This window comes from Colletes latitarsis, chromosome 14, assembly GCF_051014445.1.
Source record: "Colletes latitarsis isolate SP2378_abdomen chromosome 14, iyColLati1, whole genome shotgun sequence".
In the NCBI taxonomy this organism is placed as follows: domain Eukaryota; kingdom Metazoa; phylum Arthropoda; class Insecta; order Hymenoptera; family Colletidae; genus Colletes; species Colletes latitarsis.
The window spans coordinates 21,561,007-21,572,893 of NC_135147.1; the positions used below are offsets into that span (position 1 = coordinate 21,561,007).

An 11,887-nucleotide genomic window follows, 5' to 3' on the forward strand; every position below is an offset into this window, starting at 1 on the left:
CATCAGCCTGTTTCTATACCACCCAGCGGTAACTGTAATTCGAAAATTCATTAAACAATTAATGATTTATTAAATTTTAACGTATGGTGGCCGAGCGCCCTGTATATTACTGCACAGACGAGGTATACGAGTATACCTTTCACCTAATGGACTTTCGTGGCCCAATCTGACTGCCATACCGACCTGAAAATTCGAAGGTGATTTTAGCGTCCTGTTCTCATGGATGGCGGTCAGTTGAGAAACTATTCACTGAATTAGTATTGATAGGTAAACAGCTATAGTGTTTGCGTAAATACATGTGAGTTGACTATGGAAGGGATTAAAATTCATTTCTGAATCTGTTGGTAACGTTGCGAATGACACGAAAATGGTAATGGAGTTTCGAGACTCCATAAAAATGGGCCGAAAAAATACATTGGGTGAAAGATCTACTCGTATACCTCGTCTCTGACAATGATGAATCAATGAGAATCAAAACTAACCTAGCGAAGAAGCTCTATGTTTATGATGACCTATGCAAAGCGGATCGCAGCCAATTTGCTAATATTATTTAGTTTTTAATTAATAACTGCATTACTCAGCTAAGAGTGATACGATTATTAATTAAACGCTAAATAACATTACCCAGGTCTCACCACGAGGAGGTTGCTGCGAATGGAGACCCGCCCTAACCGATTCCCAACCACCCTCCATTAATAAAGATCTTTTGTGACCAACGATCGTTGGTCGAAGAAGAAACAAACGAAAGTGCAACTAATGGAAGATGCACAACCAGCGAAGAGAGTCGAAAGAATTTTCAAAAGAATTTGTCTTCAAATAAAAATAACCTGCCTAACATAATGGTTAACCAAACACCTGCCTAACTATAAATCTAAATTCGTTTATTATATCAAGAAACAATTCTAAATTCGCAGCCATTAGCTCGGTGTCAACCACGAAGAATAACTTTTCTATCGTGGGTGACACCGATTACCAGGTCTCACCACGAGGAGGTTGCTGCGAGTGGAGACCCGAAGGGAGATAGATGGAATCAAAGTTCCATCGATCTTCCTTTTACATTCTTACAAACTAGATTACTAAACTAGAGAGATAGAAGGAAGCAATGATCCTTCGATCTTCTAGTTTAGTTGTACCAAGTAATTATTTCGTTTAAAAAGGGGTGAAGCTAAATTATGGGAGACGCGACGCGACGCGATGCTGAACCGTGCGGCAGATCTTCGGATCGAATCGACACTACCCTTAGTAGATTGATTTCTATTTCTAGAAATCGACCTATCATTGGCAGGCGACTAGATCTTTCGGACAAACTGGACGGCCGATCACATGTTTCGTTCGACGAAACAGTGGTGATCGAAGCAAGAAACGAGAGAACGAGTCGAGAGAAGCTACTTGTTAAATAATTACTTGGCAATATTGGGAGACGCATACAATAGGGACTTAAAATTAACGTCGAAGCTCAAGTCTAGTCAAGTTGAAGCTAAAATTCGGACGATAGAAGGAAACAAAGTTCCTTGGATGTTAGTTGTACCAAGCAATTATGTGGTTAAAAAGAGGGATGAAGCTAAATCGTGGGATACGCGACGCGACGCTGAACCGTGCAGCGGATCCGAGGATCGAACCTACTGCCCTTGCTAACTCGATCTCAACAAGAAAACAGAGAACTGCAACTCCGAATCGAGGTCTCCATTTCTCCAACGCAACCCGCCGGGAGCCCGAAGGACCCGACTTAGGCTGTCTGACAAAGAGAGAGTACCTGAGACAGAGTCGACTTCCGCTGGAAGGTATGCGTTTCCGCAGAATACGGAAACTCCACACCTTCCAGCAAAGTGCCGTTTTCCCTCAATCAAGCTTACCAAGGGAAGGCGATTAGATCTTTCGGACCAGATACACGGCCGATCACATGTTTCAATCGATGAAACAGCGGTGACCGAAGCTAGGAACGAGGGAACGAGAGAACGAGAAGCTACTTATTGAATAATTGCTTGGTAGGACGCGGAAATATGTACAACAAAGAAATCTTCGACGTTAATTTTAAGATTCGCGACGAAGCTTAAATCTAATCGACTTAGAATTAAATGTCCCTCGGCGGTTGTGGCGTTTTTCATCGATGTCCCTGCGAATATTCTGAAACTAAAATTGATACCCATATTAGTGACATACGAAAGGAAATTTAATAAACACCATGCAAACTAGACAAAGCGATGGAATAATTTGTCGTATTGATGTATCGAAGAGTGAGAATCTATAAGATTATTGATGTTAAACCTACCTAAGGAAATGTACAAAATTTACACATGATACAAACGAAGTATTCTACCTATACTTGCGTAACGAGAAATAAATAGAAGGAGAGATAATGTCGAAGTAAAATAGCAAACAATTACGAAAATTATCTGAAGAACCATACCAACGAAGACGAACAGAAACAAAGATTGAGCAGAATTGAAAATCCAACGATGAAATCAAAGAATGAAAATATCCAGCAATTAAACAAAATATCTTAACGAAATAGAACAAGAATAAAAATCTTATTCTAAATCCAACGATGAAATCAAAGAATGAAAATATCCAGCAATTAAACAAAATATCTTAACGAAATAGAACAAGAATAACAATCTTATTCTAATTAGTGGCATCAAAATTCATAAAATAATATGCAAACAAAAATGGTACATGATCCAACACAATTATGCCAATTCAAAAAATAAGGCAGAAGTAGAAATAGAGAAGAAAAACATAATAATCACATAAAACCGGACAGTAAAACAACACTAAATTATGACCAAACAAATAAAATAAACTAGTCAGGTTTGTGATAATAATATAAATAAGTAAAGTGGGCTTACTACTTGTTGAGCATTAGTTACCATTACCAAGGGAGCACCAAAGGTCCAGCTGTAACATAAGAAACGATTCGTAATTTAGCAAAAGCGATGAACAGTTCCATAACGTTCAATTGGTATCAAACGACAAAATAGAAGTAGGGAGAACAATTTTAAATAGTTCTTACCAGTGGTCATCACGGTCCGGCACTGGTCAGTAGTGGTCAGTAGTCGGATCTGCACTGGTCAGTAGTGGTCAGTAGTGGTCAGTTCTGGTCACTCCTGGTCACTCCTGGCCCCCCCAGTGGTCAGCGTTCCACGAATGGCCTGGCTTCGGCCCGCGAGACCCGATCCCCCTGGATGCTCCAGGGGTACTGAAGAATTTGTCCAGCGGTAGTCTTCGAGTGGGGAAGTCGAAGAGTGGGGAGACAGTGTCAACGTGAAGAGTTAAGAACCGCTTGGTCTAGAGAACAATACTATTTCAATTGGTCCCACCTCTTGACCATTTCTGGATCTTCACTGGACCGCTGACCTTAATGTCAACCTCACTGTTGACCACCAGTGACCATAAGCTAGTCATTGTTGATCATCGACCCATTAAAACTATTACGAAGATTAAAGCTTTCTTACGAGGATCCCCTTACAATTTGATGCATGATCTTTTTAACATTTTGTTCCACTTTAGAAGAGTGTATCTCATGTTATAAGACACTTGTGGTACAGCCATAGCATTCATCCCACTAACGATAGGTCTATTCTTTACCTCGTTCATGTGTAATAGGTATACATGGGAAAATAAAAATGCCTGGGCAGTTGAGACTCAAAATCGTATGCAGATTGACGCAAATCGGATTTTAGTTGTTTCGAAAGCAAGAAAGAAAGACTCACATTCGCCTTCTTTCTTGAATTCCCAATTTTTAGATTTATCAAGACACATATGTATATATTTTCTATTCGTTAATTTTTGTTAATATATGTCTTTTTGTACATCAGTTCGAACAATTGTCATACCGAGCGAAAAATTCGGAGGTGATTTTAGTGTCCTCGTCAGTTGAGAAACTATTCACCGAATTAGTGTTAATGAGCAGCAATTGTAACGTGTGTGTAAATACATGCGAATTGACTATGGGGAAGCGATTGAAATTCATTTCTAAATCTGTTGGTAATGTTACGAGTGACACGAAAATGGTAATGGGACTCTAGAGCCCCAGAAAAATGGGCCGAAAAAATACATTGGGTGAAAGGGCTGCTCGTGTACCTTATCTGTGATTACTGTACGAAAGATTGCATCGCCATCTACGACAGAACGCCCAAGTTTGTCGAGAAATAGTTTCTATTCCTGTCGTTAGAAGACACCGCCAACTTCTGCTGAAATTAAACTACAATGCTGTCTACTATAAGAATTGAAACTAAATGTGGCGAGAGTTATGATTTGATAAACGATCGAAGTATTCGTCGCTTTGAATCTGACGAAGAAGCTATATTTATACTAAACTGTACGAGGAAGATTGCAGCCACTTGCTGACATTACTTGGTACGTAATTAACAATTACATTATACACGTGACTGTGTCTACGTAACCCCTCGAGACATTTAACAAAAAAATGCATTAGATGTTTATTCTGTACTTCGTCCGTGCTTTCTACGTTTTCTAATTGTTGAAATCATCGTTGTTTAACGATTCTTTAAAGGATCTCTATAGTGCCCCAAATTGTGGAACACTGAGTTCCATTGAATGTCTAACTTGCTAGAATTAAAACTTTCGAGCAACAATAGAAAAGGAAACGCAAATAAATGTGTGAGACAAACATGTTTTATTATATGCTACTATTGTAAGTAGGAAGAAACAATTGTGGGATAGGAAATATAAATATTAAAAAAATTAAGCTTCTTCTCATTTATCAGCCAATACTGGATATGGTTGGGAGTGGACCAAAGGTATTGGATCTTGATCTTAACGAATCTTCTCTCGATGATGGTAGATTATCAATTTGCTAAATTAAAAGTTTAAAGAAACAGTTATAAATATGACAATTTGATTGAAAAAATTGAAGTACAACTCCATAAATTATTCCGTCAGAAGTTAAAACTAGAGGTGTGTGTTGGATCGAGTCGGGACCCGCGAGTTTGCGATAGTATCGAAACTCGATCAGTATCGTAACAACGTAATTAACGCAGCTTGTATGCGACTCCATTAAATGAATGCTTGAATAATCATTTTCAATTGATTGCAAATTATAATTCGACTCGACTTAAGCACTGCTTAACCTGACTTCGATATATCGGAAACTTTCGAGACCCGACCCGGAACCCGAAATGTCGGGAACCCACCCAACCCTAGTTAAAACAAGAATATCGTTCTTCTGAAAAATTATGAGACCTTGAATTAGAATTAAGCTTAGCTGTAATTATAGTGAAAAACAGGAATATAAAATTTATTGCGTCGCGTTGACCTAAAGTTACGTGAAAGGTTAAATACTATTAGGAATCGGTGTTAAAAGGATTTGTTGACATAAGATCAAAGACATTTACAATTTACTGTTTTGAAAAAAATGAAAAATATAAAACCATTCATTGTGTAGAAATTACAAGTTTTTCGAGTGAAAAATGCATGTATACTTTGCATTTATACAGCTTTCATATACCATATATTTGCAGGGCATAATTTTATGCATTGATGTCAGTAATTAACATGTATTTAATCACTCTAAAGATTAAGCAATATCTTTAATCACCTCCTGTAATTCAGCATTTGTGAACATATGAAACAGATTCTCTGGCGTCATTATCATTAGTTCTATATTAGTATCGTTTAATTTCTCTTCCATGACTTGTTTTAATATAGTTAAAGCAGCTTTAATTGCTTCTTTGAGCGTCATAGACTGTAATAAAAATTCTTAAATTTTTATCTATTCTACATATGTATATATAGTGTACAGTATATATATACATATATACAGTAGTGCCCACTTAAGTGTCCGCGGTTATCCCCGCCAATTTTTAAAAAGAACATCGAACACGTCGAGCGTAACTTGACGCCGGTCGTTATCGATACATTTTATATATGGTTTCAAATGCCAGCTATTGTATCTCACTCGCACTTATCGTCTTTCCTTATCTCCGTTGATTTCTGAGAAGTAACCATGCCCACATAAGTGACCGCGGCCGGTTCCGAGCATGGTCACTTAAGTGGGCACTACTGTATATATCTCACATAGTAGTTTACCTTATGATAGACTTCTTGGAGGTTCTGTTGCGCGCCTTCGCTTCCCGAACCAATGGCTTTTGCATCAAACTGAACAAAGGTGCCCGAAGGATCTATGTGATACAATTGAGGCCCTTTTTCATCAATACCAGCGAATAACATAGCTACACCAAATGGTCGTGACATAGCACTACCAGCATTGTCTCCATCACTGTCTCCAAACTGTATGGCTAAATTAGAAACAGCTTGTGCTGTTGATTCCACAGACATTCTTTCATTGTAAACAAACCAATGATTTTGACATTCTGATCTGGCACGATCAATCATTGTTCTAGAATCAGCTATTAAGCCAGATGCAGCGCATCCAATATGCTTATCGATTTCTACTATTTTCTCTAATGTTGTTGGTTCCATTAAAGAAGAAGTGATACGCTTTTCAACAGCTAACACCACACCTTCCTTAGTTGCAATTCCTATGGCAGTGGAGCCAAGTTTTATAGCTTCTATAGCATACTCAACTTGAAATAGCCTCCCCTCTGGTGAGAAAGTGTTAACACCATGATCATACTCTGAACGTGTTAAAAACATCTAAAAATATAAAAATACGAACATAGATTTACTTAATTATTCCAATCACCTCATAATACTGTATCTAAACTAACTACATTTGCACACGCAGTTTAAGGTTATAATTTAGTATTTTGCTCATTAATAGCTTCGTTGTTACTTTCACACAAATAATACATTTCAGTTCTAATCACAACGTATTTGTAGCTTCCTAGTTAATTCATCGATGACCGAAATAATTACAAAATGTAAACGATAAGAGGTTAACTCGGAATGACATAGCAAAACCAATAGATTCACATTACTTATATATGTACAAAGAAATATAAATCCACAACAGTATAATATATCCATTTAAAATTAAGGATATTTACCTTGAAGATAGATTTTTCTTTCAATAAAAATTGCTCCAAAATTAGTTTAAGCCGACTTGACAAACGCTAGTCACGGAGGGACTTGAATCTAATACCAGGGATAAATACATAGACGTACCTTCAAGTTTTAGATCCCTGGATCTATATACTCATTACTTATCACTAACTTCACACTATAATAATTTTTTCAAATTTTATGAATCTGTTGATTTCCACCCATAACTTTAATTTACTGGAAACCCATGACAAATTTAATATATCGAACAAATGTATGAACAATAGATGTAGTTTGTAATACACATAGTTTCATCAATGCTAATTTACACAATATTAGTCGAAATACACACTTATTTTAAATACTCTTCGTGTTTCAAAACTATTATAAGTTATTGATCATAGTAAATAAATGTTCAAATTTTGTTGATTATTGTATAGCATTACAAAAATTTAATACAATTATAACTCCCACATTAGAATTGACCTTGATGATCGTCAATTTGAAAATGACCCTTATGTATGCCCATGATTGAGGTTATGTTAAAGAATATACGTGTACAAATTACGTACAATTTTTATTAAATAGTAGAAACCTTTACGTATTATCTATTTTTAATCGACAATAACACGATGAATATTACAGCTACTAATTTACTCTTAGAATTTGAAACAGCTTTCTCTCAACAAAATTGGAATAAATTATTAAGTCTTCTTAACCCTACACTATTTAGACCTCATGAAACAAAGTATGACTTAAACAAACATCGAACATTTTACGATTATAGGGTTTATAATAAATTTGACAAATTATTAACTTCCAGGGAATCGATTACATTTTCAATCCTAGCAAAAGTAGCACAAATTCTTACAACAGAGGATCCTGTTATTCCAACAAATATAAAGATTGCATGCTTAAAATGTTTAGGGAATTCTTGCTTTATTCGTTACATAGACAAGGAATATATTCCAACAAATATTGAACATGGAATATGTTGTCACAAATTATATTCTACTCTAGCTACAAATAATGCAAATTTAAGGGAGGTTTCTGATTCATATGCACTTGTTTCTCATTTCCCTTATGATGGTGTCATAGAATGGACATTAAATTATATTATATTATGTAAAAATAACGAAGATTTATTAGATGAGGAGTTAGAAATACTCAGATTAAGTGTTCAGTTTTTATGTAATTTATTTTCATTTGGATATGAAGATAACAGTTTCTCAGATCAACCTAACACACCAAAGTGTTTATATGATGCAAATTTCAAAACTGCAATAATGTGAGTACAGTTAATTTAACAATTTTAAGTTATTGTTTTATTACTCTAAGTATTACAGTTTTATATATGCATTTTGTATTTATCCACAGAAATCTATTGTGTTCCAAACATGTTCTACTTGTTAGAGTTTCTTGTGCATTTATCCATAATATTTTGAAAAAATTTGAAGGAAAAAATTTTACAGAACCGGAAAAGATACATCTGTGTTCTGAACTTTTAAAACTAGTTAAAGAAGGTTTTGAAAGTGCAAAAGAAGCTCTGATATTTTTATTATGCCAATCAAATGTATTAGAAAATGCATACAGTGATATGGACATCAAAGACAAATTATATTTATTGGAGATGATTTACACTGAAATCTCAGAGACCATATACAAATCTAAAAGTGAAAATATATTTACACAAGACACTATAGAGTTCCTATCAGAAAGGTTTTGCAAAAGGAGTGACTTAATATTGAAAACTGCAGATACATATTTGGATGAAATAGAACCTACAGAAATCATAATTCTTCTCGATATTCTAGGCACATTAACTTCTGCTTCATCTACAGAATATTTTCCAAAGAATTACAAAAGTTTACTTATCAATTGTACTAGTAAGTACCTTGTAAAGGATATTTTCTTTAATATTTAACAAACATTTAACAGTACATATTTTACAGATCTTTTGATATCTCTACAAATGATTGGGAAAGAATCAAATAATTACTTTACACCAATGCAAAAGTTAAGTGACTTAGTACCAGTATCACAAAGAATAACTAAAGAGGATGAATTAAAAGTAAATGTTGCTGCAACCAAAGGGAGTGAAAAAGAAGTTAATTCAGAGAGAAATGACCTTTACAGTCATCCTGCTTTCGGTTTTAAAGCTGGATTAATAAGAGTTATTGGGAATATATCGTATAAAAACGAAGAGTGCCAAGACCTGGTAAGTACCAATTTCTTTCGATTTATATACTCGTAATTCTATACAAGCATTCGAAAATTGTCATTGCATTGGTAACGTTAAATTTTTACTTACTATTTATCAAATGGTTTCGAATAATTATACAAATATAACAATTTCGTCTAAAATGGCATTCGCACGGTACAATTGCACGTTTTATCGAACATTGCGTTACCTCCTATCGATAGACAAGCTGTTTCGATTATCTCGATCGAACGTCCGTAACGTAGCGCTTGAAAATGGCGGCGGTGGCGATTTAAACTACGGCGCAAGGTACAGTAGATAAACAGGGACACGAAATACCAGCGATAAATAAAAAAAAAATATGTAACGATTCTTTTTAATCAGTCGTTGATCCGTTCACTTTTTACAGCAGTCTCATATTCTTTTTCTATACTCCCGTCTTTCAGACGGATTATTCATTTATCAAACACCCATATCGTACCTTTTTATGCTATAGATCATTTTCTGACACGCAAAAAGAAGCCACCGAATACAAATGTTAAGTTCGAAATAACTTGCTCGGTTTTTATTGCCTCTCGCGCGTACAGGGCCTTCGAGTGATCGCTATTGCCTCTTATTGATTCCATCTCTTACGCGGTGGAGATGGTACAAAAGAACGAACCGATCGTACCGCGCGCACTGTTCGCCGCGAACAAAGGAAAATTAAGTATCCTGTCCGGCTGGAAGACGCGGCAATTTAGCCAGCATCGGATACTGCGTTAATACATTAGCGAGATCGAAGTACGGCCGCTTTCTGTTACATTCCAATAATTTTATTGGCGTGGCACTCCGAGTGCAGAAGCGTGAATACGAGGCCTCGCCTTTTATCCCTCGTTCCTCTCGCTTCTTCTTCTTCTTCTTTCGAAGTGTCGAAGGCAATCGTGTTCTTAAATTTCATTCTGCAAATGCGCGTCCCGGTTCTTTGGGCGCGATTGTAAACCGCACGTTTGCTTCGCGATTGACTGCAAAATTACGCGACGCTCTCTTGCGTTCGCACTGTTCACTGGTACAACCGAGAAATAATAACTTTATGTGCAAAAGTTAGTAAAAAGGGACACGTCACAATATTTTTTGTGTACAAATTTTAAAAAATGCTCCCAGGTATGTAAATGGAATAGAAACTTTTTTTATTTTGATCTTTAACTTGGAAAAATAAACGCAAATAGTTTTTTTCAGTTGTATCTAAATAAAAAATTGCACGAAATGTCTACAGCGTTTCCTCGAATCTATTAACCTGTTCAGCAGTCGGGAGAGACGCGTTCCCAAGGTTCAGCGTTATTTCTCCGGATGATGGTTCGCGCGTGCATGCGTGGCACGGCATATTTTCTATAAAAACAAACGGAAGAAAAAAATGTCGTGCTCCGGTGTTTATGCACGGTGTCGTTCGGTTTACGCGGCATCTCGGGGCATTATACGACATAATATCATAAGCGTTCGCTCGGTACGGGGCATAAGTTCTCATGACGTTGAACGTTTTCAGCTCCGTGAAATGGACGCCATACCTCTGCTTCTGGACTGCTGCAATATAGACGCGAGGAATCCGCGTAAGTATCAGAAGGCCACGTTCTACGTAAATAAATATTATTATATATCGTGATTACGCGGTCGCGATACGAATGATATTTTAACTAATTAACGCCGCCCGTTACGCGGTGCGATTAAACGTTTTAACGCGCAGTTATAATGCAATGGACGATCCTGGCTCTGCGGAATTTATGCGAGAATAATACCAGGAATCAAGAGATCATCCGGAATTGCACGAGGACCGGAGTCGTGGAGAGCAGCGTGCTGCAGGAAATGGGACTGACGTTGCACGAGGACGAGGAAGGAAAGAAAATTGGTATCGTACCCCTGATTCCAAATAAAAAATAATATTATTTATCGTAACTGCTTTGATACGCAGCTCTGCTAATTTCTCGAATCAGTGACGCATTGTGTCATGGAAAATTAAAGAAAACGTATTTGTAAAATATGAACCTTCGGCATTTCATTATTTCTTTTTTTTATAAAAACCTTTGTATCTAATTCCTTTTCAGTTATTCTAAAACAAAAGTCCCAATACTCAATGATAACTTAAATAAAATTTATAATAGATAAAGATAGGGGTAGATTTGGAAGAGCTCAGAAGGACCAGAGGGAATAAAATTTGAGAATCTCTTTCTTTTCAACGATTTGAAGCGATTAGAATTTAGATAATAGATTTTTTAATCAGCTCAGAGGGAGTTCGAGTGCACGTAGCTCCTTATATTAGAAGATACTATTAAAAGCGTAGAGTTGAAAAGAAAATTAAACGAACGGTGTTTGAAATCTGTTCCCGTCGGAATATTTATTCGTAATTTGAGAACTGTTCGCGTACTTATGGCGGTGATCGTTTTCTTCAAACGGGATCACTGGTTAAGCGTATAGTTACGACTCGAGTTAATTATTTTACTATTTACTGCCACAGTCGTGTGTACACTGATAGCTCACCGGATAAGGTATCTGTGATCTCTTTATCGAGACTTAGGCGCAATAATTATTCGAGTTAGGCCGACTGCAAACGTATCTCGCCGTGTGTCGACTGTAAAATAAGCCTACAATTATAGTACATGATAGGTACCATTACATGAAATATGATATCGTATTGCATAAAGAGACATTATATCTGCATTCATGGCTGAGTGATTTACGGTACAATAAAAGCTG

General features: G+C 36.4%; 2 protein-coding genes across 2 annotated transcripts; one reads left to right on the plus strand and one right to left on the minus strand.

Annotated features, from left to right (window-relative positions):
- Positions 1 to 5,310: 5,310 nt before the first annotated feature.
- Prosalpha5 (proteasome alpha5 subunit) lies at positions 5,311 to 7,126 on the minus strand. Its single transcript, XM_076781184.1, has 3 exons — positions 6,969 to 7,126; positions 6,049 to 6,615; positions 5,311 to 5,704 (listed from the first exon to the last, which is right to left on the minus strand). Exons 2-3 carry the CDS (start codon positions 6,613 to 6,615, stop codon positions 5,537 to 5,539), a joined length of 735 nt encoding a protein of 244 aa, XP_076637299.1. The 5' UTR covers positions 6,969 to 7,126; the 3' UTR covers positions 5,311 to 5,536.
- Positions 7,127 to 7,494: 368 nt separating this feature from the next.
- On the plus strand, positions 7,495 to 11,172 carry LOC143349783 (ataxin-10). Its single transcript, XM_076781307.1, has 6 exons — positions 7,495 to 7,711; positions 7,787 to 8,251; positions 8,341 to 8,849; positions 8,916 to 9,181; positions 10,683 to 10,746; positions 10,881 to 11,172. The coding sequence occupies exons 1-6, from the start codon at positions 7,596 to 7,598 to the stop codon at positions 11,072 to 11,074; spliced, it is 1,614 nt and encodes a 537-aa protein (XP_076637422.1). The 5' UTR covers positions 7,495 to 7,595; the 3' UTR covers positions 11,075 to 11,172.
- Positions 11,173 to 11,887: the final 715 nt, after the last annotated feature.

Coding starts and splice junctions, on each gene's coding strand:
- Prosalpha5 (XM_076781184.1), bottom strand. CDS start 6,615: ATGTTTTTAACACGTTCAGAGTATGATCATGGTGTTAACACTTTCTCA. Junction 5,705..6,048: donor TCCAAGAAGTCTATCATAAG/GTAAACTACTAT, acceptor TTTTTATTACAG/TCTATGACGCTCAAAGAAGC.
- LOC143349783 (XM_076781307.1), top strand. CDS start 7,596: ATGAATATTACAGCTACTAATTTACTCTTAGAATTTGAAACAGCTTTC. Junction 7,712..7,786: donor TTTAGACCTCATGAAACAAA/GTATGACTTAAA, acceptor ATTAACTTCCAG/GGAATCGATTACATTTTCAA. Junction 8,252..8,340: donor AATTTCAAAACTGCAATAAT/GTGAGTACAGTT, acceptor ATTTATCCACAG/AAATCTATTGTGTTCCAAAC.